At 45.3% G+C, this 26,890-nt stretch overlaps 1 protein-coding gene across 1 annotated transcript in view; it reads left to right on the top strand.

Moving 5' to 3' along the window:
- Window positions 1-24,001, top strand: part of LOC144696111 (uncharacterized) — a 230,647-nt gene extending 206,646 nt beyond the window's left edge. The window contains exons 3-5 of the mRNA XM_078567410.1: window positions 11,197-11,738; window positions 16,567-16,861; window positions 20,196-24,001. Coding sequence (XP_078423536.1) covers window positions 11,197-11,738; window positions 16,567-16,861; window positions 20,196-20,362 — 1,004 coding nt within the window. The 3' untranslated portion in view covers window positions 20,363-24,001. The remainder of the gene's footprint in view (window positions 1-11,196; window positions 11,739-16,566; window positions 16,862-20,195) is intronic.
- Window positions 24,002-26,890: the final 2,889 nt, after the last annotated feature.

Raw genomic sequence — 26,890 nt, 5'->3', positions numbered from 1 at the left:
CCAGGTGCTTCCATTTTCTTACCGTTAAAAACTTCAACCCCCCAAACTACAAGTTATATTCCTTCAACATAAGAATCATGAAATTTGACTTTCTTGCAACACAGTCCTCTTTTGAAAGTTACTATTGAATTTTCATCCACCACCTTTCATACAATGCATTCCAGGTCATAGTAAGTTGTTATATTAAAAAGAAGCTCTTCATCCCCCTCCCAGATCTTTTGTGAATTATCTGAAATCTTAGTTACCAATCCTCTGCCAGAGGAAGTAACTTCTCCTTACCTACTCTACCAATAAGCTCCACTGTTTTGAACATCTCCATTAAATCACCCCTCAACCTTATCTATTCCATGGAGCACAATTCCAGTTTCCCTAGTCTTGCCACATGACAGAATTCCCTTATCCTTGGTACCATTCTCGTAAATCTCCTCTGCAACCTTTTCCAAGAGTTTGACATCCTTCCTAAAGAATGATGCCCAGAATTGGACCTGGTACTACAGCTGAGGCCTAACCAGTAATTTATCCATTTCAAGACCCTACTCCAAAGACTTGAGCACAAATATTTCGGCTGACATTCCAGTGCAGAATGGCGGGAGTGCGACAATGTCAGAGATGCTGTCCTTTGGTCGAGGCTTTAAACAGAGGCCCTGTCTGCTGTCTCAGGAGGATGTTGAAAATTCCATGACCTTATTTTGAAGCAGAGAAGGGGAGTTATCCTTACCTCACAATCAGCATCACTTAAAAAAAAAACGGGTTATCTGGTCTTTGCCATATTGCTTGTGGAATCTTGCTGTGCAGTTGGCAGCCCCATTTCCTAAAACAGTGACTAGACCTCAAAGGTACTTCATTGGCTGTAAAGTGTTTTGCAGCATCCTGAGATCATATCATGTAAGGTGCTATGTAAATGCAAATTCTTTTCCAGCATATGGCACATTTTTTTGGACCTGCCCTACGGAAGCTTGGTGTGATTACATTACCGCTCCTTCTTGTCCTGTTGCTACACCCTCCCTTGGCCACAACATCGATCCACATGCAGGCCTGGTCTGAGACTCGAAGACCTTGGTTTCGGTAGTAGAGGGAGTTTTAGACATGGCTTCATCATTTGGAATGTCTCTCTGCAGCCATAGTCGATAGAAATTGTTTGGCTGCATCTCCACTTCAGTATAATTAGAAACTGCAGTGGCTAAATCTGGGGAGATGGTTGGGTAGAGGTAATGTAACTGGACTAATAATTCAGAGGCTCAGGATAATCATAACATTCAAGGCTATGGGCCAAGTGCTGGTAAATGGGATTAGGTAGGTTGGTCAGGTGTTTCTCACGTGTCAGTGCAGGCTCGATGGGCCGAAGGGCCTCTTCTGCACTGTGTGATTCTGTGATTCCGTGAACACCAGCCCTGAGCTGAAAGGTCATTGATCTGAAACATTGGGCTTCGTATTACAGGGGGTGGGGGGATGGGGGATGGGGGAGGTGTGGACAGCTCACACCCCCTAGAAGCAAACTCGGGCCGGGGAGATGGCAGTTCGCTCCACGCCAGCCTGTGTGGTGCGGGTGGGCTACACATCCTGCCAGTGGGACTTCTGACACTGTGGAGGAAGCCCCTCCCTCAGGTGCTGCTGGCCAATCAGATTGGCCGGCAGCTCCAGCAGACCCGGCAATGCCAAGAGCTCTGTCGTGGGCGTTGCCAGGGCTGCAGTCAGCCCCAAGGAGAAGGCCCAACGGACCCCCGGAGTAAGTCTGGGATATTGGGCAGGGAGGGTTCCGCCAGTTTAGGGAGGGTTCGGGGAGTGAGGTTGGTGGGCCTTGGTGAGCAAGTGGGTAGGAAGAAAGGGGGGGGCATCATATTAGAGGGGGGTTCACTCCTAGGTCTCTCACTTCCTCAATCCCTCTCAATAACTTCCCATTTAGTGAGTATTCCCTTGCTTTGTTTGCCCTCCCCAAATAAGACCATAAGACATAGGAGCAGAAATTAGGCCATTCGGCCCATCGAGTCTCCTCCGCCATTCAATCATGGCTGATAAGTTTCTCAACCCCATTCTCCCGCCTTCTCCCTGTAACCTTTGATCCCCTTACCAATCAAGAATCTATCTATCTCGGTCTTAAAAACACTCAATGACCAGGCCTCCACAGCCTTCTGTGATAATAAATTCCATAGATTCACCACTCTCTGGCTAAAGAAGTTTCTCCTCATCTCTGTTCTAAAAGGTCTTCCCTTTACTCTGAGGCTGTGCCCTCGGGTCCTAGTCTCTCCTAATGGAAACATCTTCCCCACATCCACTCTATCCAGGCCTTTCAGTATTCTGTGAGTTTCAATCAGATCCCCCCTCATCCTTCTAAACTCCATCGAGTACAGACCCAGAGTCCTCAAACGTTCCTCATATGTTAAGCCTTTCATTCCTGGGATCGTTCTCGTGAACCTCCTCCGGACCCTCTCCAGGGCCAGCACATCCTTCCTGAGATACGGGGCGCAAAATTGCTCACAATATTCTAAATGTGGTCTGACCAGAGCCTTATAAAGCCTCAGCAGCACATCCCTGCTTTTATATTCTAGTCCTCTCGAAATAAATGCCAACATTGCATTTGCCTTCCTAACTACCGACTCAACCTGCAAGTTAACTTAAGAGAATCCTGGACTAGGACTCCCAAGTCCCGTTGCACTCCAGATTTCTGAGTTCTCTCCCCATTTAGAAATGGCAGCACCACCCTTGTCCTTTGTAGGGACATGTCAACACTGTACCCGTAGAATCTTGCTTTTGAATGCCTCCCACTGATTTTACACAGTTTTTCCTTCTAGTAGCTGTATCCAATCCACACTCACCAGCTCACCTCTCAGCTTTGTAAAATTTGTCTTCCCCCAGTTTAGAACTTTTACTCCTGTTCTGTCTTTGTCCTTTGATGCTTAATCTAACTATATTATGGTCACTATCTCCAAAATGGTCCCCCGCTGCTACTTCATCCACTTGCCTAGTTTCATTTCCTAAGACTAAATCTAGAATTGAACTCCCTCTCATTGGGCTTGTTACATGTTGGCTAAAAAATTTCTCTTGCATGAAGTTCAAGAGTTTTGTGCCCTCTGTGCCCTCCACGCTGTTTATATCCCAATTGTTGAAGTCCCCAGCTATTACTGCCCAGTTATTTTTGCATTCAGAAATCTGCCTAGGTATTTGCCCTTCCATTTCCCTTCCACTGCGAGTCTATAGTACACTCCTAGCAGTGTGGCTGCCCCTTTTCTATCTCTGACATCAACCCATATGGCCTCATTTGATGCTTCATTTAGTGTTTCATCCCTCCTCACAGCTGTAATTGATTCTTTAACCAATAATGCTACATCTCCACCTTTCTTACCCCCCTCCCTATCCTGCCTGAAAACTCTATATCCGGTGATGGTGAGCTGCCATTTTTTGCCCCTCCAAGCCTAGTTTCTGTTATAGCAATGATCTTATGCTGCCATGTGTCTATCTGTGCCCTCAGTTCATCGGCTTTATTTACTATGCTCCTTGCATTTACATATATACTTTCTAAAACTGCCAAATTCCTGTGCTGTACGCTTTTTAACCTGTGCTGCTTCTGTCTTTCAGTCACTCACTAATTCTCCATCTCCCATTCCCTGTTCTGAATTTCCCCTCAGGTTCCCATCCCACTGCCAATCTAGTTGAAACCCCATCCCCATCAGCACTAGCAAATCTCCCTGTGAGGATGTTCGTCCCAGTCCTGTTCAGGTGTAGACTGTCGGCTTGTGCAGATCCCGCCTTCCCCTGAACTGGTCCCAGTGCCTCAGAAATCTGATGCCCTCCCTCCTACACCAGCTTTCTAGCCACGTGTTTAATCGCTCAATTCTCCTATTTCTACACTCACTTGCACATGGGGACTGGGAGTATTCCTGAGATTACTGCTTTAGAGGTCCTGATTTTCAATCTACTTCCAAGCTCCTTAAAGTCTTCTTTCAGGACCTCATCAGCTTTCCTACCTAAGTCATTGATACAAACATGGACCATGGCTTCTGACTGATCACCCTCCCCCAGAAGAGTATCCTGCAGCTACTCTGTGACATCCTTGACTCTGGCGCCAGGGAGGCAACATACCATCCTGGAGTCACATCCACGGCCACAGAAATGTCTATCTGTTCCTCTAACTAATGAATCCCCTATTACTACTGCTCTTCCCCTCTTCTTTCTCCCCTCCTGTATAGCACAGCTGCTTGTGGTGCCACAAACCTGGCTCTGACTGCACTCCTCTGAGGAACCAATGCCCTCACCAGTATCCAAAATCAAAAAACAGTTGTTGAGCAGGACCCCAGAGGACTCCTGCACTACCTGCCTCATTTTCTTGGACTGCCTGGCGTTCGCCCATTCCCTTCCTACCTCCAGGCTCCTAAACTGCAGTGTGACCACTTCTCTGAACACGCTATCCATGTAGCTCTCAGCCTCGTGGATGCACCACAGTGACTCTAGCTGCCGCTCGAGCTCTGAAACCCGGAGTTCAAAGTTCTGCGGCTGGTGACACTTCTTGCACATGTGGCCATCTAGGACACCGGTTGAGTCCACGACTTCCCACGTATTACACAACATACATTCCACACGACCGAGCTGTCCTTCCATAGCTTCAATTTACTTCCCTTGCATTAACTTTATTTTACTTTGGTTTACTTATGTAATTTTATTTTACCGGACCAAGACTTAACTTTATTTCCCTATTGCTTGTGTTTCTTACTTAATTGTAAGTAGCCCCTTCTTTTAAAAAGAATGTGGTTTTCTAATTCTCAGCTACTTAATGACACTACCTAACTGCAGTTTCTCACCAATCAATGAACTTATGTTTCTCCTGTGATGTTAGGCACTAGGTTGTGCTAAAGCCTGGCTCAAGGTCCTCCTCTCACACTCTCCTCCAGGTGCTGCTGACTGCCTGTCCCAGAGTTCTCCTCTCGCACTCTCCTCTAGATGCTGCTGACTGCCTGTCTCAGGATCCTGCTCTCGCACTCTCCTCTAGGTGCTGCTGACTGCCTGTCTCAGTGTCCTCCTCTCGCTCTCTCCTCTAGGTGCTGCTGATTGCCTGTCCCAGGGTCCTCCTCTTGCACTCTCCTCTAGGTGCTGCTGACTGCCTAACCCAGGGTCCTCCTTTTGCACTCTCCTCTAGGTGCTGCTGACTGCCTGTCCCAGGGTCCTCCTCTCGCACTCTCCTCCAGGTGCTGCTGACTGCCTGTCCCAGGGTCCTCCTCTCACACCCTCCTCTAGGAGCTACTGACTGTCTGCCCCAGAGTCCTCCTCTCGCACTCTCCTCTAGGTGCTGCTGACTGCCTGTCCCAGGGTCCTCCTCTCGCACTCTCCTCCAGGTGCTGCTGACTGCCTGTCCCAGGGTCCTCCTCTCACACTCTCCTCTAGGAGCTGCTGACTGTCTGCCCCAGAGTCCTCCTCTCGCTCTCTCCTCTAGGAGCTGCTGACTGCCTGTATCAGGGTCCTCCTCTCGCACTCTCCTCTAGGTGCTGCTGACTGCCTGGCTTGGGGGCCTCCTCTCGCACTCTCCTCATGCCCCCTCACCCACTGCTGAAAATGCACCCAGTGGGGCCACACTACTCTGATTCTCTCCACAGGTGCTGCACGATCTGCTGAATATTTGCAGCAGTTTTTGTTTTTATATCCATCCTGAACTGATTGAGACACGGTCAAGTAGGCCATGTTTCACTGGCCCCTGATGGGAGGGCTTCCTCTGGGTCATTAGACAACTTGTGTGCCTTTGTCTGTCGATGTCCTGACCAATCAGCAGGGCAGCAGCTGTGGGGGTTCCAGTCTAAGGGCTGGACATTATTTTATTGTTAAAGTTGGCAGCACCTTTATTGTTAGCATTATGTTCTTTATTACTGTGTCACTACTGCTTCACCTTCTGGAAAAACCAAGAGCAAAAGGAAAACATCAGCATTACTTTAATGTCTGTGCGAACAGCAAGAGGCTTGGAAATTTATGGTACTCTGCAAGTTGCTTGATTGAATTTACTGACCTGTAACTTACTGCCTGTTCATGATCGTAGAATGGGTACAGCACAGAAGGAGGCTATTCAGCCCATCCTGTCTGTGCTAGCTCTCCAAAGGAGCAAGTTACCTAGTGTCATTCCCCTGCCTTTGCTCCGTAACCCTGCCCATTCTTCCTATTCAAATAATAACCCAATTCCCTCATGAATACCTCAAATGAAGCTGCCCACCCTCTGTATATAATCAGAAGAACCCAGGATAGCATTCCAGGGATCACTCTCCAGTAGCTGAGGTAGGATAGTGGGGGAAGGGGCGTTGGGATCTGTTGTAGGGTGGCCGAGTTGTACTATTAGGGATAGAGGTGAACTGCAGACACTTCTTGAGTGGAAACTTTAAGTTTATTTACAATATACTCAGCAGCAACTACACATGTGCTTTCAACTCCAACTCTATCTCTACACTGACTGCTGAGGTAGCCCGCGCTACTCTCCTATTGGTTACTACAGATCATGTGATCTTCCTTAACAAGTATTATTCTTAAAGGTGCATTGCACACTAAATAAAACCATAATTACTGCATTCCTCCCCCTTTAAATCGGCCATAGATATTATATTTACAAGTACATATTTTTCAAGACAACATGATATTTAACTGGGTAAGGAATTTACAAGTTCAGTCTTTCAGGTGGTCTCCAGGTACATGTGGAACGTCGCAGCTCCACAACTTCAGATTCTTTGTCAGGAACCCCCTTTTCCAGAGTTGCCTGAACATCAGGTGCTTCGGTGGGCACTCGCAGTTCTGTATCCTCAACTCTTACAGGAACATCAGACATTTCAGTCCTGGGTTGAGGATCCTCAACACAAAACGCAGACCCGGTCATGATCACTGTTGGAACCAAATCTTGGTGATTTGTCTCTCTCTTCCTTAAATGGTTCACATGTTTATGGATGATCCGGTCTTCCACCTCCACGTGGTAAGATAGAGGTCCAGTCAACGCACTTATTTCACCCGGTAACCACTTTGGACCTACCCTGAAATTTTTCATGTATACTGGCTCTCCCATGGTAAATTTCCTCTCGCAACTATGCCAATCGTGCCTGGTTTTCTGGCTTCCCTGACTCCTTTCCATCTTCCCCCCTAAATTCGGCATCATTAAGCTCAATCTTGTCCTGAGACAGCGTTTCAACAATAACTCCGCAGGTGTGGCACCTGTTGTTGTGTGGGGTAGTCCTGTAATGATAAAGAAAGCGTGCTAGCTTGGTTGCCAAGGAATCACCTGTAGCATTTGTTCTCATACTTGAGATCAGACTGGGTCCCGACTTGTCCAGTCTCTGATCTATCGAGCACATACCGGCGAGGAATCTAAGAAATTTAACAGTGAAACAAGTTCCTGTGGAACTGTGATGTGCTCATCATTTTCTTGTAAAGGCAAACGACTAAGGGCATCGGCGTTTGCGATTTGATTGCCAGGCCTATGTGCGAATGTGTATTTTGTATGCTGTCAGAATTGTATGGTGCCCATCGCTGTATTCTTGCTGAGGCTATGGGTGGTCTAGCCTTGTCTTCACTAAACAATCCTAGCAATGGCTTGTGGCCTGAAACGATTGTAGAATGGTGGCCAGGTACATACTGGTGAAATTTCTTGACACCAATGATGATGGACAGGCCTTCTTTTTCTATCTGTGAGTATCTCTTCTCCGCTATGGTGAGCATTCTCGATACATACCCTATTGGCTGTTCCGTGCCATCATCCATCCGACGAGAGAGCACTGCCCCCACTCCATAGGGAGATACATCACATGTCAGCACCAATTCTTCCATCTAGTCATGTTGCACTGATAGATTGGACGAGTGCAACAATTATTCACCTTTATGAAAGCTTCTTTCTGGGGCGCCTCCCAAGACCAACATTGGTTCTTTATGAGTAGAGAATGCAGGGGGCCAGCACTGTAGACAAATTGGGTAAGAACCGCCCACAATAGTTGATCATTCCTAGGAATGATTTGAGGTCTGAGACGTTCTTTAGTGCAGGTGCCTCTCTTATGGCTCTCACTTTCTCCTCAACCGAGTAGAGGTCCTGTGAATCTACCCGGTGACCCAAATAGATTACCCCCCTCGCTTGGAACGTGCACTTTTCTTTTTTTAAACTCACTCCAGCTTACAAGAAACGTTTTAAGACTCCTAAGTTTGTCAGATGCTCTTTGTCAGTGAATCCTGTCACCAATACAACCTGGGGCAGTCCCTGCAGTAAGCTTTCCATTGTTCCTAAAGGCACATTGCACACGAAATAAGACCATGGTCGCTACAGGCTCTAATGACATTTATGGCTTGTCCTGTAAAAGCTGTCTGTCGGCATTGTTTTCGGTGTGTGGTATTTTCCGGCCCCAATTCCAGCGGGCATCATTGCGGGCGGGACGGGGAGATTTGGAATGTCGTTGACTTTTAACGGCTTTTCAAACCTTCCTGTCCCACCCGTGACGATGCCCCTCGGTGTCGGGAGCAGGAAAATCCCCACGCTTCGAAAACAATGCAGACAAACTGCTTTTACAGGGCAGCCCATAAATGCCACTAGATCCTGTAGCAGTTATGCCCGATGCCTCCGCTAGAATGCCATTGCAGGGTTTCGTCTTGATGATTCAAGTCAAACACCCTTTACTGCTGATTGAGAGACTGAGGGGTCAGATTAGAAATGAGTCAACGTTCTGCTTTGATGAGCTGTAAGTCGCATTTGGTTCCTAATTCGCATTCTCTCATTGGTTTGATTTTTCCAGAGCCTTTGGATTGGTCCGGATATTACCCTGTTATCGCTGGGTCACGCGTGCACACGGTGCAGTTAGAACGTTCATTCGTAAAAACCTAGACCAACCAAATTTAATTTGGTCCCGGCTGAGTGAGTTGAGCCCAGCTGGTTACGGGAGAGCAGCTAAAGTTGGAGCTGGGAAAGGATCTGGCCAGAGTCCCTGGGCCAGATTTTTTTTGCCCCAATATCGGGGCACGAAGGGAGGTGGGCGGGAGCAATCTGCCACTTTCCCAGTGGGATCAGGGGTAGAAGGGATACCTAGCCAGAAGCAGCAAGTACTCAATGGAGTTAAGTTAAAGGCCAATTGAGACCAAGTATCAGAGGCTTACTGTAATTTTCCAGTTGCCCTGTTGGCACCCTTCAACAACAACCCCCCCATCTCCGTGACGTTGGGAACATGCAGCTGCCTGGAGGCAACCTCCCTGCAAATGACCAGCGGGGAAGACAGGACCCTCCAAGCAGACTCTAAAGCTGTTTACCCACCCGCCTGTGTGGCTACAGCTGCGGCCAAAGGCCATACTGTGGAGGGATTACAGGTTAGAACTTTATTCCTTGGAGCTTGGAAGAATGAGGGGAGATTTGATAGAAGTTTACAAAATTATGAGGGGTATAGACAGAGTAAATGCGAGTAGGCTCTTTCCACTTAGATTAGGAGAGATAAACACGAGAGGACATGGCTTTAGGGTGAAAGGGGAAAGGTTTAGGGGGAACATTAGGGGGAACTTCTTCACTCAGAGAGTGGTGAGAGTGTGGAACGATCTACCATCTGACGTGGTAAATGCGGGCTCACTCTTAAGTTTTAAGAATAAATTAGATAGATACATGGATGGGAGAGGTCTGGAAGGTTATGGACTAGGTGCAGGTCAATGGGACTAGCGGAATAATATTTCGGCACAGACTAGAAGGGCCGAATGGCCTGTTTTCTGTGCTGTAGTGTTCTATGGTTCTATGGATTTACCATCCACAATGGTGGCCTGACAGCTGTGGCCATTTTTTACTTCAGATTTTTTTTTAAAGTTGCTGAGAGGATGCCTCGAGATGGAAGCGCTCCCTCCCTCCCTCACCGGCAATGGCTGGCTGCAGCTCCTTCCGTACTGGAGGGCCTCCTATTGGCCCCCTACCTTCGAGAGCCCATCCGCCGCCCTTATTGGATCACAAGTGCTCTTCCTGCCCACTAATGGGCCGATCAAGGAAAATTACAGCTGCCCTCGACCCAGGACCCCATTTGGCCCCTCCGTTGGTGTGCCGACCCAAAATTCAAAATCTTGCCCCACTTTGTAATCTCCTTCCACGATGGAAGCAAATCGTGATGTTGGATCAATCTTAGTTGAATCCTCCTTCTCACTGTTCAACGTCTCGCATCGCTCATTATCTCGGCTCACTAGAGGTCAATTCTAACAATGGCCAAAGGTCAAAGCCGAGTTAGGCACCCATTATACATCCACACGGTTTTCCCTCCTGTAGACTTCATTTTCACCTAAAGAATGGGTTATTAACCCCCTGAAGGACTGTGCCCCAGCAAGAATCGCTGCCTTTAGGAGTGCAGGGTGTAACATACTGAACTGCTGGACGATCATTGTTGAAAATTAACTTTCAATTTTTAAAAAATGCTCTTAAAATTTAGTTGAGCCATGCAGCCTCTTCCCTCGATTGGCCAGCTTATTTGCTGGTCTCCAGGTCCCTGGTTCACTATCGATAACAAATTACATTTTTGTCTTAAGTTGTGGGTTTGCTGTATCTCGGTGACGGGACTTTATTTCCCTGACCTCGCTTCAGGGAGCCCTTTGCACTAACCTTTGATTTGAAATGTCAGCCACCATTTTGTGCTGCGATCCCAGTATTGGTGATGACATCGTCAGTGGACCCGTGAAGAAGATGAGCTCAAAGCCACGGAGGCTCTTGCTCAGAATTTGTTCAGCTCTTTGGTGTGGATGGAACCTTCCAGCAGGCCCGATTCCACCATCTCCCCCCCACCCCCAACTGCTGTTTCCTTCCCTCCATTCCTGCAGGTTTTGACAATATGTTATGGTCACAACTCCTGATGGGTTAGTTTGTGGCCTGGTTCTGTTTCTTGTGGCATAAGGCTTGGTAACCAGTGAGCACTGATTTATGGCAATTAGCAAAAGAACCAGGGGCAACGTGTGGAAACCTTTTTTATTTCGCGCAGTAAGTTGTTGTGATCTGGAATGCGCTGCCTGAATGGGTGTTGGAAACATTTAATGGCAACTTTCAAAGGAGAATTGGATAAATGGGGGGGAGGGGGGTGGAATTTACAGGGTTATGGGGAAAGAGCAAAGGAGTGGGATTAATTGAGCGGGTCTATTAAAGAGCCAGTACCAACATGATGGGCTCAATGGCCTCCTGTGTTGCATGATTCTATTCATGGTTTTACAATCTATAATTACTGGATTTAACTTAGAGCCTCCATTTCTTTTCAGACTTTGAGTTTGACACTGAGCTGAGATTTACCACCAGTGTGACCCGACCAGCTACATCGCCACCCTCCACCTCATCGTTTGGGTCCCTCCAGCCATTTGCCTTCACCTTCAGGAATACCGCCTTGGCAGGCGGCAGCACTGCCAGTTCACCCACGTCCGCCTCCACTGCCCTCACCACGGCAGTGACCACGACAGCAGCGCCGGCTCCCATCACGATGCCAGCTGCCGCTGCCACCACGGCTCTCCTGGCGTCCACCACGAGCACTGCGGCCATCACCACCACCACCGCCACCACCACCTCCACCTCCACCTCCACGTCCACCGCCAGTACCGTCGCCATGCCAGCCGCCCGCACCGTCGCCATTGTGCCACTAGCAACCGCGGCAGCGACCACAGCGCTGGCAGCCACGAGGAGTACAACCAGGGTCGGCGTCATAGCCAGACCAGCTTCCACACCAGATCCGCAGACAACCCGAGCAACACTGGAAAACTTCCCGGAGGTCACCAGTAAAACCCTCTTACACGTCCCTTACATCACCGCGGTAAGTCTTGATCTTTACCTTACACATCTGAGATCCTCCGGGATTCCTGATGCCTGATCTCTTCTTGTTGCCCTGGTTCCAAATCAAATATACTAAACTTCAGAATAACACATTTGGGACCGAAAGCAGCATTAGCATTTTAAACAAAAGTAATTCCCGGCAGGCAAGGCTGAACTGCTGTTGATCAGGCTTGGGGCCTGCTCTTTGGTCACTGCCCATGACTTCTACTGGAAGTCGCATGTGCTTGCAGAGGAGACTTTTCAACTCTGAAAGGGCTGGAGGCACCTGAGGGAAGACCTTTGAGCAGAACGTTGTGTGGAAATGGTGGCAAATTCTTCACGCTCCCTTAAATGAATCCATTTAATTCTGGCAAGGCGAACAAGGGTCAAACTAGCAAATTTGGTACTGAGGCCAAATGTGATCAACAGAGGCAGCGCAAACTCAACTGAGTAGGGGAGGCGTATATCCTGGAAGCTTTTAAGAAAACAGTGGAGGTAGGGGGACTACAGGAAGAGCAATGTTTTGGGCAGAATTTTGAGGGTTAAGAAAGCCCCCAGTTTTAGGTTTCATTGCTGATTATGGTGTTGGGTAAGAGCAATGCTTTAATCTCCTCCTGCTGACACTGATCTGGGGTCACTGCATTGAGTTCAGTATTCATCAGCGTCCGTTGCACAAGTCAAAAACTGAGGCCGATAAATATAAGATAGCCGCCAATAAATCCAACAAGGAATTCGGGAGTTTTATTTTACCCAGAGAGTGGTTAGAATGTGGAACTCACTACCACAAGGAGTAGCTGAGGTGAATAGCATAGGTGCATTTAAGGGAAAGCTAGATAAGTACACGAGGGAGAAATGGACCGGAGGTTATACTGATAGGGTTAGAAGAAAAGGGGTAAGAGGAGGCTTGTGTGGAGCTTTAACATCAGCACAGATGAGTTGGGCTGAATGGCCTGTTTCTGTGCTATCAACTATGTAATTCTATATATTTAATTACCAAAGCTCCCTCTAATGGCCATATACTGTGTCTACAAGAGCAGGTCAGAGGCTGGGGATCCTGAGGCGAGTAACTCACCTCCTGACTCCCCAAAGCCAGTCCATCATCTACAAGGCACAAGTCAGGAGTATGATGGAATATTCTGCACTTGCCCTGATGAGTGCGGCTCCAACAACACTTAAGAAGCTCAACACCATCCAGGACAAAGCAGTCCACTTGATCGGAACCCCAAATAATAATTCGATGTAGTAGTGAGGGGCATTTCCAACATTGGAGTGGATTTGCTGCAGAATTTTTCTCTGGTGAATCTACTGTTTTCCTGCTTGTTAAAACATGCATAATCCTGGGATTAACTGCAGTGCAGTATAAAAGAGAATCTGACAGACTCTCCCTTATAAATGGAGACATGGTCCAAAGTGAACTCTGCTGTAAGAGCTTTGGAAGTTTGCTCCTTTGCGTCTTTCCTTTAATCCTCTTCAAAATGAGAAAAATAAGTTCACAAAGGTTTAGCTGGGCGGGCAACTTCAAGGTGCTTTGCAACAGAATTACTGAACCCTGCCATTAATTTTGCAGCTGAGATGTGTTGGTATTTCTGATCTTGAATATTGCTGAAAAGAGTGACATGTTGCTGAAGCTTTTAGTCTCGCACTCATCAGGACAAACACAGGAATGCCAAATTTCAAAGGATCACAACAATTTACACTACAGGAGAGAAGGGTGCTGATTGGTTGGCAAGTCGACTCTGATTCATTCCCCACCAGCTAATTCTTGGCCAGCAGACCAACAGCCCTTTTCCTCCATTCCAATATTTTATATCTAGTAAACAAAAGTGTTAAAAAAAAAAGTTAATTACAAAATATAGTAATGTTCCTATGATTTTTCTTTTGGGTGTTGCTCATACCAGTGTCCAGGATAGACCTGAAGAGTGGCAACCCTGGCACTGCCTGGTATTCTGATGAACCTTGTCAGGCAATAGGTCTCTGCTTCAGTAACTCATCTATCCTGAGTTAGTTTATTTCAGCCAGGGTCCTACAATTTCCCTCCGTACCTTTGGGTGGAAAAAGGAATATATCGGCTGTTTAAGAGTTACACACACGGATACGTATACACATACGAACATATGAGCATATGAAATAGAGCAGAAATAGGCCATTCGGCCCCTTGAGCCTGCTCCGCCATTCAATAAGATCATGGCTGATCTGTTTGTGTTTTGAATTCCACATTTCCATCTACCCCCGATAACCTTTGATTCCCTTTCCTAACAAGTATCTATCTACCTCTGCCTTAAAAATATTCAATGACCCCGCCTCCACTGCCTTCAGAGGCAGAGAGTTCCAAAGTTCCACAACCCTTTGAGAGAAATAAATTCTCCTCATCTCTGTCCTAAAAGGGCTACCCCTAATTTTAAAACAGTGGGCCCTAGTTCTGGACTCACCCACAAGAAGAAACATCCTTTCCACGTCCACCTTGTCAAGGCCGTTCAGGATCTTGTATACTTCAATCAAATCACCCCTCACTCTTCTAAACTCCAGTGGAAACAAGCCCAGTCTGTCCAACCTTTCCTCATAAGACAACCCACTCATTCCAGGTATCAATCTAGTAAACCTCCTGTGAACTGTCTCCAACACATTTACATCCTTCCTTAAATAAGGAGACCAAAACTGCACACAGTATTCAAGGTGCCTCACCAATGCCCTGTATAACTGAAGCATAACATCCTCACTTTTATGTTCAATCCCTCTCGAAATAAAGGATAGCATTCCATTCGCCTTCTTAATTACTTGCTGCACTTTGCATGCTAACATTTTGTGACTCATTGGCACACATGTACACACCAAAAATCTCACATCTCGCACATGGTTCACCTACTAACTGCTGCCGCTTTTTTGTGGTAATGTTGCTGGGCTAATAATCTCCAGGTTAATACTCTGGGGTCATGGGTTGAAAGCCTATAACAGCAGCTGGTTGAATTTAAATTCAATTAATAAATCTCTGTAATGAGCATTATCATTGAATGTTTTTTAATAAAACACCTGGTTCACCTATCCCCCTTACCGGAAGGGAATCTGCTGTCTTTACCTGGTCTGGCCTACATGTGACTCCAGACCCACAACAATGTTATTGACTCTTAACTGCCCTCTAAAATAGCCTAGCAAGCCACTCAGTTCCAGGCAATTAGGGATGGGCAACAAATGCTGGCCTTGCCAGTGACGCCCAGATCACATGAAAAAAAAATTTTAAAAAGCCTGTGTCAGTTTGTTCTATTGCATATTCCTACGTCCACAGTCATAATGCAGACAGCCTATAAAAGTTATTCACACCGCATTTCTACCCTCTCACCAGTGTTTGTGCTATAGCCCCTCAGTTTTGCGTCACCCAGTTCATTGCAAGGTACTGCTGAGGGCTTCCTAGGTTGACAACAACTTTAGTTCTGTCTATTGAACATTATGTTGTGCACGGGATTGGGCTCGACAGTGATGCCCTTCATTGTCAAATAGCTTGCTGGCATTCGCTAGCTTGGCTCACATGTGAAGCATGGTGATTGGCAAATGTCAGAATTAGATTAGGTGTAATTGTAACTTGACTCTCCAGGTGGCAACCCTTGGGACCAGGGGGAACATTGATTTTACACCCCACCCAATAGGTGCAATTTTAATTGAAGCAGTCAGTGTCCAAATGCAGCAAGACCTGGACAATATCCAGGCTTGGGCTGACAAGTGGCAATTAACACTTGCGCCACACAAGTGCCAGGCAATGACCATCTCCAACAAGGGAGAATCGAACCATTGCCCCATAACATTCAATGGCATTACCACCACTGAATCTCCCACTACAGCATCCTGGAGGTTACCATTGACAGGAACTGAACTGGGCTAGCCATATTAATACTATGGCTACAAGAGCAGGTCAGAGGCTAGGAATCCTGCGACAAGTAACTCACCTCCTGACTCCCCAAAGCCTGTCCACCATCTACAAGGCACAAGTCAGGAGTGTGATGGAATACTCTCCATTTGCCGGGGTGAGTGCAGCTCCAACAACACTCAAGAAGCTGGACACCATCCAGGACAAAGCAACCTGCTTGATTGGCACCCCATCCACAAACATTCACTCCCTCCACCACCGATGCACAGTGGCAGCAGTATGTACCATCTACAAGATGCACTGCAGGAATTCACCAAGGCTCCTTCCAAGCCCCTGACCGCTACCATCTAGAAGGACAAAGGCAGCAGACACATGGGAACGTCACCACCTGGAAACTCATCTCCAAGCCACTCACCATCCTGATGTGGAAATATATTACTGTTCCCTCATTGGCGCTGGGTCAAAATCCTGGTACTACCTCCCTAACAGCGCTGTGGGTGTAGCTCCACTATATGACCTGGAGCAGTTCAAGAAGACAGCTCACTACCCCCTTCTCAAGGGCCAGTAATGGGCAATAAATGCTGGCCCAACCAGCAGCACCCACATTCCATAAATAAATTTTTTAAAAAACTTATCCCACCCGTCGTAAAGCTGAAAGGATTGGGCGCAATGTTTTTTTTAAAACCTTATCCAACTTTACTGTCCTTTGAAATCAATGGACAATATTGGACTGGCATAAAACTCAACATTCCATCTAATACCCTGGGTTTCTCAGCTGGAGAGTTTGGTGAAAACTTCCCCGGTGTCTTAGAATGAAGCAGTGTGCGAGCTAGAAAGTAGGAAAGACAAATTGGAGAGTGTCCTTCACACTCTTTATCAGTGCTGTCCATTCCATGGTACATCTTAATTTGAAGGGATTTGAATCCTCTTTGCAATGATCAGTTCCAATAACTTTTCCTTTTTTTTAAATTAGCGCACACAGATAGCTGACACCAGTGAAATGGCCAAGGAGGTGACCATTAACAACGAGGTAGAGCTTCATGCTGCCGGAGGACCAAGTGGAGACTTTGAAATCACCGAGGAGGGGGAGGTGGTGAACCCGGAGGCAAATAACGAGGTGTTCGCTGCTGTCACACAGCCAACCGGGCGAGGCAGTGGCAAGAGCAGCCTTCCTGATTTAATAGACAATGCAATAGAGTCCGGGAGCTCATCTTCAGCTGCACAATTACCCCAGAAAAACATATTGGAGAGAAAAGAGGTTTTAGTAGGTAAGATGGTTCTTTTATTAGCCTTTGTTGCACTGATTACACTTAGCACCCAGCGATGCATCATTGGGGTTTTCCTATGAAGAGAGGTTGGATAGACTTGGGTTGTATTCGTTGGAGCAGAGAAGACTGAGGGGGCGACCTGATCGAGGTGTACAAGATCATGAGGGATATGGACAGGGTGGATAGGGAGCAGCTCTTCCCCTTAGTTGAAGGGTCAGTCATGAGGGGGCAGAAGTTCAAGGTGAGGGGCAGGAGGTTTAGGGGGGATGTGAGGAAAAACTTTTTTACCCAGATGGTGGTGACGGTCTGGAATGCGCTGCCTGGGAGGGTGGTGGAGACGGGTTGCCTCACATCCTTTAAAAAGTACCTGGATGAGCAGTGTTTACAATCAAGTTGGAATAAATATTTAAGATATTGTGAAAGACAAAGCCAGGCACTGAGCATCAGGAAAACAAAAAGGAGTTAATGTTGGCTTCATAAAGAGAAGCAGTGAGTGCAAAAGCAGGGAAGTTATGTTGAACCTTTATAAAGCTTTGGTTAGGCCATAACCAGAGTATGGCACCAGTTCTGGTCACCACGCTTTCGAAAGAATGTTCGGGTCCTTGAGAAGGTGCAGTGGAGATTCATCAGAATGGTTCCAGTGATGAGGGATATTAGTTATAAGGTTAGGTTGGTGAAGCTGAGGTTGTTTGCCTTGGAGCAGAGGAGGTTGAGGGGAGATATCTGAGAATTTAATAAGATTATGATGGGTTTAAAGTAGATGAAGGAAAGTTGTTCCCATTAGCCGATGGTACAGGAACTATGGGACACAGATTTAAGGTTTTGGGAAAGAAATATAGGGAGGATGTAAGGAAAAGCTTTTTTACACAGCAAGTGGTAATGACCTCAAACTCACTGACCATGAGGGTGGTGGAAGCAGAAGCGATGAATGATTTCAAAAGGAAATTGAATGGGCACTTGAGGGAAATAAACTTGCAGGGCTGCAGATATGGAGCGGGGGAATGGGATTGACTGGATTGCTCTACAAAGAGTCGGCATTAACTTGATGCCTCCTTCTGTGCAGTCATGACTTTATGACTCTACGTTTTGGCTGTGTTCTTTTATCTGCTTGTTCTTTCTCTGCCATCAGACACATTTGTTCTCAGTCAGCAGCTAAATGCCGTAGAAGGAACCTGCTTTTAGTTAAAGAACTGGATGGTAGAAGTAAAACATATGTGGTCTTATGTTTCCTTTGTATTGATGTACTGGGCAGAGTACACCAGCAAACAGGATAATCACTCCTTAGAGAATTGATTTTTATTGAAGGAAGAAGTGCAACATCCAATTTTTCTTCTGTGTTATACTGGAAACCTTGATGAAGAAGTAAAGCAATGTCAGTCCTATAATTCCAGAAACACTTTATCCCAAAAGCTATATTTGAAACTCCGCTTGATGCATTTCCATCAGAAGGTTTCAAACCCTAAATTAGTTTTGAGATTACAATCAACTTTCATGTACAAGTGGAATATTTAGAGATTGTTACACAGTCAGAAGTACTGGTTCTTGGGTGAGAGGTTTAACCAAACTTCTGTTTGCCTATCCAGGGGTTGTTTTCAAATGGATGTTGAAGACCTTGCTGCACTATTCAAAGAAGGGCAAGGAGCCCCCTTAACATCTTAGAATCATAGGGCACAGAAGGAGGCCATTTGGCCAATCATGTCTGTGCTGGCTCAATGGAAGAAGGCAGTTCATCATTACCATCCCAAGGGCAATTAGGGATGGGCAATAAATGCTGGCCCACATCCCCATGAATGCATAAAACAAAAGAATTGTTCAACTTGTCCCACTCCCCGTCGCTGTGTAATTTTTTTCCCTTCAAGCATTTTTCCACTTCCCTTTTGAAAGTTTCAATTGAATTTGCTTTCACTGCCCTTTCAGGCGCCACACTTCAGATCATAATAGCTCACTAAAAGCCTCACGTCGCCTCTTGTTTCTTTCCTGTCTCCTTAACTTCATGACTCTGGTTCCAATATTTCTGCCACTGGAAACAGTTTCTCCTTATTTACTCTTATCAAAATCGTTAATGATTTTTTTTTATTACTCTATCAAATCTTCTCTAGGAAAACAACTACTTCTGCAGTCTCTCCATATACCTGCTGTTGTTCCTCACCACTGGTCCATTCAAACCAACATTGCCCCTCACTCAACACCTTCATTTATCTCATTGTGGTGGGATGTTTCTGCCTCAGATTGGCTGCTGTCTTTCCCCAAATAACACTCAAGTGGCACTCCAATAAATAATGCACTTTGAGACATTTAGCCATGTGCTAAGACATTATATAAAATTGTAATTATATGTGATTAAAATTATATCTAAAGTACATTTTTAAAAATCTGCACGTGCTTTTTTGTCGACAAAAACCTGTTTCTTCTTGTCACACCATTCTTATCACATTTCTGTGTGAACTTTAGTCTTTATACGTTCTGAAGACCATATACATTAGTGGTCATGAATATAAATTAGCCACCAATAAAACCAATAAGGGAATTTAGGGGAACTTCTTTGCCCAGAGAGTGGTGAGGATGTGCAACTTGCTACCACAAGGAGTAGACGGGCAAAGATCACTTTTAGGGGAAACTAAATAAGTATAGGAAGGGGAAAGGAATGGAAAAGTTACGATGAAAGGGTGAGATGAGGTAGAGGTGGGAGGAGATATCTGTGAAGTATAAATACCAGCATGGACCAGTTGGGCCAAATGGCCTGTTTCAGTGCTGTGATTTTGATTAATTCTGTGGAAAGGTGTCACATTGTAATGACACCTTCCTACCATTGGTGGGATTGTTGCACTTTACTTTTAACTTCTACTCAGCCTAGAGTGAGAAACCCCTCTGCTTCCAATCAGTCTTACTTCTCTGCTTCCCAAATTGATGGACACTTAGCAATTTGGCTATATGAATAGTTGTAAGAAAATTGTACAATAAAAACATTGACAGCAGAATGTGGGACTGTATTTCACTGATTGGAAGGGAAAGCTGGAAGCAAATTCAATAGTGTCTCTAACAGTGTTGGATATATAATTGAAAAGGAAAAATTTACAGGGCCGTGGGGAAAGAGTGTGGGGTGGGGAGGAAATAATTGAATAGCCCTTTCAAATAGGCACAATAGGCCAAATGGGCCTCCCTTTGTGCTCTGAGAATCATGACTTTAAAGTGGGGACTGAATTCTGTCTGCACGCGATGGTCCAATTCTGCACCACCCTGTCACCTGAAGAGTTCACTTACCCTGACTCCCCATGTGCAATGCTGCGGGAGATAAACTAGCGTTATTAACGTCTTTCTGTTTTCTCCTGCACAGCGGTTGTGGTCGGTGGGGTGGTCGGAGCACTCTTTGCTGCCTTCCTGGTCATGCTGTTGATCTATCGCATGAAGAAAAAGGACGAGGGAAGCTACACTCTGGAAGAGCCAAAGCAGGCGAGCATAGCTTACCAAAAACCTGACAAACAGGAGGAGTTCTATGCATAAACAAATCAAGAGTGCCTCTCATTGCTTGGACTGTAAACAGATCATTCTCTTAAATAATAAAAAAAAAACGAAAAACGAATAATGATCCCAAATAATGTCACTTGAGAGAAGAGTGGCAGAGTCATGTTTTAATGCTGGTCTTTTTCACGTGTGTTGTTGAATTTCCTGTTGTTGTTCAACCCAAGGCTTCCAAAGGAGTCGGTACTAGGGAGGGGGCTTGAAAATGCAAAGCACAGCTGCTTCTAGACAACTGCCACACTGCAATAGATATTTTGTATAGTGCAGGGCATTGGGAATAGTCCTAGTGACTGGGAGGTGCTGAAGGCTTGCATATTGAAAAAAAAAGTTTTTTTTAAAGTCCATTTTGCTCATCTAGAATGGTTACATTTTGCCTCTGATTCAAACAGTAGTGCATTGTCACAAGGTTGTTTTCCAACCTTCAGAACTTCTGTGAGCAATTTCTTGGAACCACGTTGTCTGTTATTCTCTATTCTTGAATACATATATATATTATAATATATATATATATATATATATATATACACACACACGTAAAAGTGATTTTGGCTTGACTGCCCTCTGAAAATAGACAATCAATATCTGATGTCTATAGAGTTACTGTGCTGAAATTGTATGAAAGCTAAATGAAAGAGTATTAAATTCTGATGACATAGCTGAGGTTTGAAGGTCACGCGACATATCCTTAAGTTAATGTTTGCTGAATTTTCGATAAGTTTGTGTCAGATTGAATAAAAAAATAAGATTTGTTTTTGAAAACGTTTCCCTATCTTTAACACCTTATTCCCTGTGATTCAGTCGAGTTTGGGGGAATGTGATTTGAGCAACTGGCATCTCCGATCAGCAATAGAAAAACAAAGCTTAACTTTCAAAACTAGGCCTGCATCTGGAGCACAAGCTCTGAGTGCTTCATGTTCTCCAATGATGTTAGCGTTCATCGGAATTATTCCCATCAAACCTTTGGAAAGAATACACTGGGAAATGATGTGAGTGAATGGAGGTAGGATCCTCCCATTGTGTGTCTGTTATTCTACATTCTAACTCTGGTTGCTCTTCTCAATTGACAAAATTCTTTCCTTTCTCTCTTACTCTCTCTCTCTTTCTATTATTCCTTCTTTCCCCCTCTCTTTCCTGCTTTCTCTTCTCTCTCCACCTTCTTGTCTCTCTCACTCTCCACCATGAATAAGCAAGAAAATATTATCATCACATGGTTCTCTCCCAATTTCCATACCTTAACTATAAACTTTCTGTTAACTGTTGTGGTGCCAAAATGTTAATCGACCCTTTGCTCTTGCTACAGGTGCTGGGATTGCCTCGTCCCATAATCACGATCTCTACTGTCTCCTACTTATTAAGCGGAAGCAGTGTTGGGCTCCAACACTGATGACTAGTGTGCCAGCCAGCTGGGCTGGGGAACAGAGTGAAGGCAAAGAGAGCAAGTGGGGTAATGGGAGAGGTGCCCACGAGGCTACCAGGGAACTGCAGGAAAAAAATTGATGTATCTACAAGAGCATTGGGTAGGACAATGTAATAAATTGCCAAGGGCAAATGTTAATCTTTGACATCTGCATGCGTCATTGTTTCTAGAAGCATGTCTGATATCAGAGTTAGGACAACCAAAAGGCCAAAGGTCACTAGCCACAATAAAGCATTATTGGCTAGTGAAATAAGGCACGATTAGTGATTTGTCCCACTGTAAAAAACATTTAACTGATTCATAGATTAAGATTTATGTAGTTAAAGTTCCTGTGTATTAAAAAAAAACCTGTTGAATTGACACTGCCTAGGGAAGTAGGTAGAGAAAAAACCCTTTGCATGTGAGCAATGCATTAAAGAGTAGCACGCTTAACTGGAAAGTATTACATATGGAGGTTGGGGAACCAAGCAAATCATCCTCAGGGCACATCCAGGTTTGGGGTATAGGAGAAATGAAAATTAAATTTCAACACTGGAAATGTGAAACGAAAGCAAAAAAAAAAACCACACAGCCAGACTGCCAACATCTGGGACGAGCAAAGTCAAGTTAACGTTTCAGTTTGAAATCTCAGCAGTTTTTGAAAATTTACTCAGCCTTTGGCCTCCACCATATTGACTGAGCTGCTGCAGAATGTTCCGTTTGGTTTAAGATCCAGTGTTCATGGTTTCTCCTTCTATCTCCGGGGTTGGTGAAGACTTAACTGATAATCTCAGAAAACGAGAACAATTGTCACTGTTGTCTTGCCTGTCGTAATCTTTCTTTAGGGCAATGATGCCAGAATTAACCTTTGGTTGAATCTGTGGGGCCTGAGTTACTGAGCTCATAGTGCCAGCAGGAAGTTATGTCTACCCGCTGTTCATATCAGGACAACATGAGCACAGTGCCCAAGGGTCTTCCATGAGTTCAAAGTCTAGGGCTTTGTGAGTCTTCATTTGGACTCGAAGGCATTAACTCTGGTATCAACCAAGCGATTGTGACAAGTGCTAAAGAAAAACACTTATAATACACTTTCTGTCAACTTTTATGTCATAAATTCTTATTTAAGGTAAACTCTTCAGATTGTAATTGCACTCTCCTGCCAGTGAAATTGGTGGGGAGATGTAGGGGTTACAGTGGCAGTTGCCATTGTCAAAGTGTTCCTAGGAATTTGTAATGGGGAGAAGGGAAATAAAGAGACAAGGATATGTGACTTTAAAATGGGAACTGAGTCAATTCGGCACGCCCTGCTACAAATATCTCCTGCTTTCCAAACCTCTTCCACCTGAAGATACTCTTCACTCCCTGTATACTGTGTCGCAGGAGATTGAAATAAGATCTTACAATTCAATCCAAAAAGTGAGATGCAGAATAAAGTCTGTCAGCATAAATCAGCTTCAGTATTCTTCCCAAGGGTTGTCTCTGAGAGTTTATGTAGGGCAGAGTTATGAATTTTAGATTTTCTTCCTTTGTAGTGATTATTTTTTAAAAAGCCACCATTAAGCCTTCACCAGACAGCTCAACTAATGTTTCAATACTGCCTCCTATTTCAGTTGCGCTGTTAATAAAACAAAACATCACATATTTTGACTGTAAATTCAAGAAATAATCTTTCAGAAAAGAGCTCATACTTTGTGTATATAACTATAGGTTCCCAATGAGAAAAGGCAGGCTGTAAAACATTGTGAACACCATCCACAAAATCTCAACATCTAACCTCCACCCCTACCTCCTTCTCTCACCCAAACCCTGCCTATGCTGGCTAGTGGATAGTCGGCTGAATAACAGGGAGCAAAAAAACAAATGCACGTCATGTTGTTGCTGATACTTCAGAGATAAACTGGCTGATTCTGGCTCTACATTCAGGCTAGGTTAAATTCATTGGTGGATCAACCAGGATTATAATCCAGGCAAAAACAGAATTACCTGGAAAAACTCAGCAGGTCTGGCAGCATCGGTGGAGAAGAAATCAGTTAACGTTTCGAGCCTTCATGGCCCTTCGGCAGAACTGAAGCATAGTTAGAAGAAGGGAGAAATATAAATTCGCTATCGATATGGGATGGGCTGATGCTAACCGAAGGCCCAAACCCATTAATAGATACGAGGCTTGGAGGGAGGTTGAATATTCAAAGTGGGCCGATCTCCAATGCCAAGGAACTGGCGTCAAATACTACAAAAACGACTATGCTTCTAATTTCTGGATAAAAACTTGTTTCAACTTAAAGCAATCCAGACTCATCAATAGTTTGCTTCTGTGGTGCAATCTCTACCCGACGAGATCCACCCTAAACAGAGGTAGACATCACCATAACAAATCCTGTAGGAGATGTGAGGCCCCCTTCGAGTAATCCAGGCAATGGGTTTAACTGAACTTGGAATCAAGGGGAGAATGAATTGCATTCTTCATTCCTAATCACATGGAACTTACATCACAGAAACATTCAACCTACATGGCTTATGTTCCAAGCCAGTGTCCTCCCACTCTGCTCCATCTAACTCTTATCAGCCCGTCCTTGGCACTGGAGAGATGTTGCATTACTTGAAGCCATGTCATTTTTTCATTAAATTGTTTCTTTTTATCTGATATATAAACAAATTGAATAATGTGGCCAATAAGCTGCACATTTGCCATGTATCCTCAGTTGGGTTAGGTATAGGGTGGCGAGAGCAACTTAAGGCGATACTTGATCAGAATACCAGTAAATGGGTCGTAAGCGAGAGATCAGTTGTTACAAAGGGAAGTGACAATTTCTATAATCCCATTGCTTCAGTTATGATACATTTCAAATCTAACCCCGACCTTTAGTCTTGAACTTCTTACCCTGAGACTTGGTAACTGTTCTTGTATATTTTGTTGATGAAGTGCAGGGAGAAACCAATGAATGTTGAGAAGTCTCACATCGCAGAATGGGCTGCTCCTCATGATGCATTTCTCCCTCATATATCGATTACATTTTATGGTCTTTATTGTCAGCTCGAGCTGTTTTTATTCCCAAGACAGATTTGTTGGTGTTGACAACTGAAGGTGTCCTTCTCTCTATTCTGCAACAGGGAGGAGCATTGATTCAGTGCATTTTGTTGGCTTCTTGATCCAATTGCAACCACAACAGGATTAATAAACTGCCGTAGTGACTTGTAGAAACTCTGTTTGGCTACTGCCCTGTTAATTGTGATTGACTCCCCACAAATATCATACTGGAATCGCTACCAGTGATAACATTAGAGAGCACCAATATTATGACCACACGATGGAATGTTGAACTGTAATGGACCTTGCAGGTAGAACTAGGCTCCCAACAGTAGTCAGCTCTAACTGATAGCAGTCACTTATGTTCTTTCACATATGCTGACTGATTTTAAAGGCTAAGCCAGTAGTGTTGTGGCAATACACTGCTTGCTTAATACCCCCAGTGATGGAAGGTTGCATTCCTCTTCCTTCATACACCCTGAATGAGAAATTATAAAGTTCATCAAGATTTTGTATCAGGTGGGGCAGCTACCAATTTTCATACACCAGTTACACCTGCATTGCTGAGGTGCCAGTCATCCAGTCTTTACCAATAGTCAGTATTTGTACAGATTTGAAAGAGTGAGAATCAGTATGCTGCTTCTAAGTTTTCTCTTGTGTGTGCTGTGTGGTTTGTTGCACTCCGCAATATACTCTGGACTGCTGTTCAGCTGTGCAGTTTAGAGGAAATGATGGCCACAATAATGGATTGTTTTCACCCGGATGGGAAATTAAATAGCCAGCTATAACAACATCCATGTTAACCCTCGAGGCTCAGGGCAGGAGAGGGACACGGGCCAAAATTTTCCCGACATCTTGGAGTTGGGTTCAGAGGCAGGGCAGTAAGCTGGCGGGAAAACATCTCAGGCCAGTTCTGCACCTCCTCACAAACAGAGCATTGCAGGTCTGATGGCTACCAACCTGGCTGCAGAGGCATGCCAGTTAGTGGAGGTGGTTAAGTAGTTATGTAGCATTTTGCCGCGCCATTTCAGTTTTCCCAGGGAGATCTAGAATTGACCTCCGCAGTGTGCATGGTGAGGCTGGTAAATAATCAGAAGACAATGGGAAGCCTGCGGTATGGGCTGAGGCCCTACCATTACAGTTGTCTCTCTTGGAGCCTATTGCTGCCTCTGAGAGTGCTGGGGATTAAGAAAATCACTCCGGCCCTTCCCTCCATCACCTCCCTCTTATTGCGGTGCTCCCTCTTGAACCTGACTCACTCCTAATTCAGCCTCCTCACACGCTGCTTCACGATTGGCCCTCCTGCCTCTGTAACCTGCCCACCGTACCTGACTGGACTTCGAACGCAGAGGTCGCCTAATTGGCCGCCTCTCATGAAACTCAGCCAGCGGGTGCACCACTGAAACACGTGGGGTTGGGACCCAGGAATGGGTCCTGACATTGGGTTCCTGACACCTGGGGCACAATTCAGCCCGTGTGGTTCTGTGTTTTTCCAGACTGGATGTTGAGCAAGCTTCAGTTGCTGCTGTAGCTCGCGTCATTCCTACCTCCTTAAATTCAAACCCGCCTTGTGGAGACTGTGACACAGGCTTGAAACCAAGTTCTCCTTTCCCTTCTATTCTTCCCTCCCGATGAAATGACCTCAGTCATCGACTCATTGGGCAGAACTTTTCGCTTGGCGTGCGGGCACGCACCCGACACGCTCGAGCGTAAAATGGCACCGACCACCAGCGCGATATTACAATCAGCAGACGCGCACTAAACCTGGAAGCGCACCCCCCCTCCCCCTCCCGACAATTAAGAGGTCTATTAAACCCATTGACGGCACAATTAACCGGGATTTTTTGCTGCCCGTCCAACGTTACAGTCGGCACTTTTCAGGAAACCTCATCCAAGGGCGGGATGAAGTTTCCGTCATCAAATTTTAAAAAATAAAAATGTTTGGACAGAATTTTCATGTTGTGTATGTTCAGGTGATGTTTTTGATGAGTGGGCATTTTTTTACGGATTTTAATATCTTTATTTTTTTGTTTTTAAATTCGTCAGTTCCCGGAGGCAGCTCTCTCTGCCGTCAGGGAGCTTTCATTCC

Source organism: Cetorhinus maximus, chromosome 21 (assembly GCF_964194155.1).
Source record: "Cetorhinus maximus chromosome 21, sCetMax3.hap1.1, whole genome shotgun sequence".
Taxonomy (NCBI): domain Eukaryota; kingdom Metazoa; phylum Chordata; class Chondrichthyes; order Lamniformes; family Cetorhinidae; genus Cetorhinus; species Cetorhinus maximus.
Note: the sequence above shows the minus strand (reverse complement) of the source record. Positions and strands in the feature narration are given on the sequence as shown.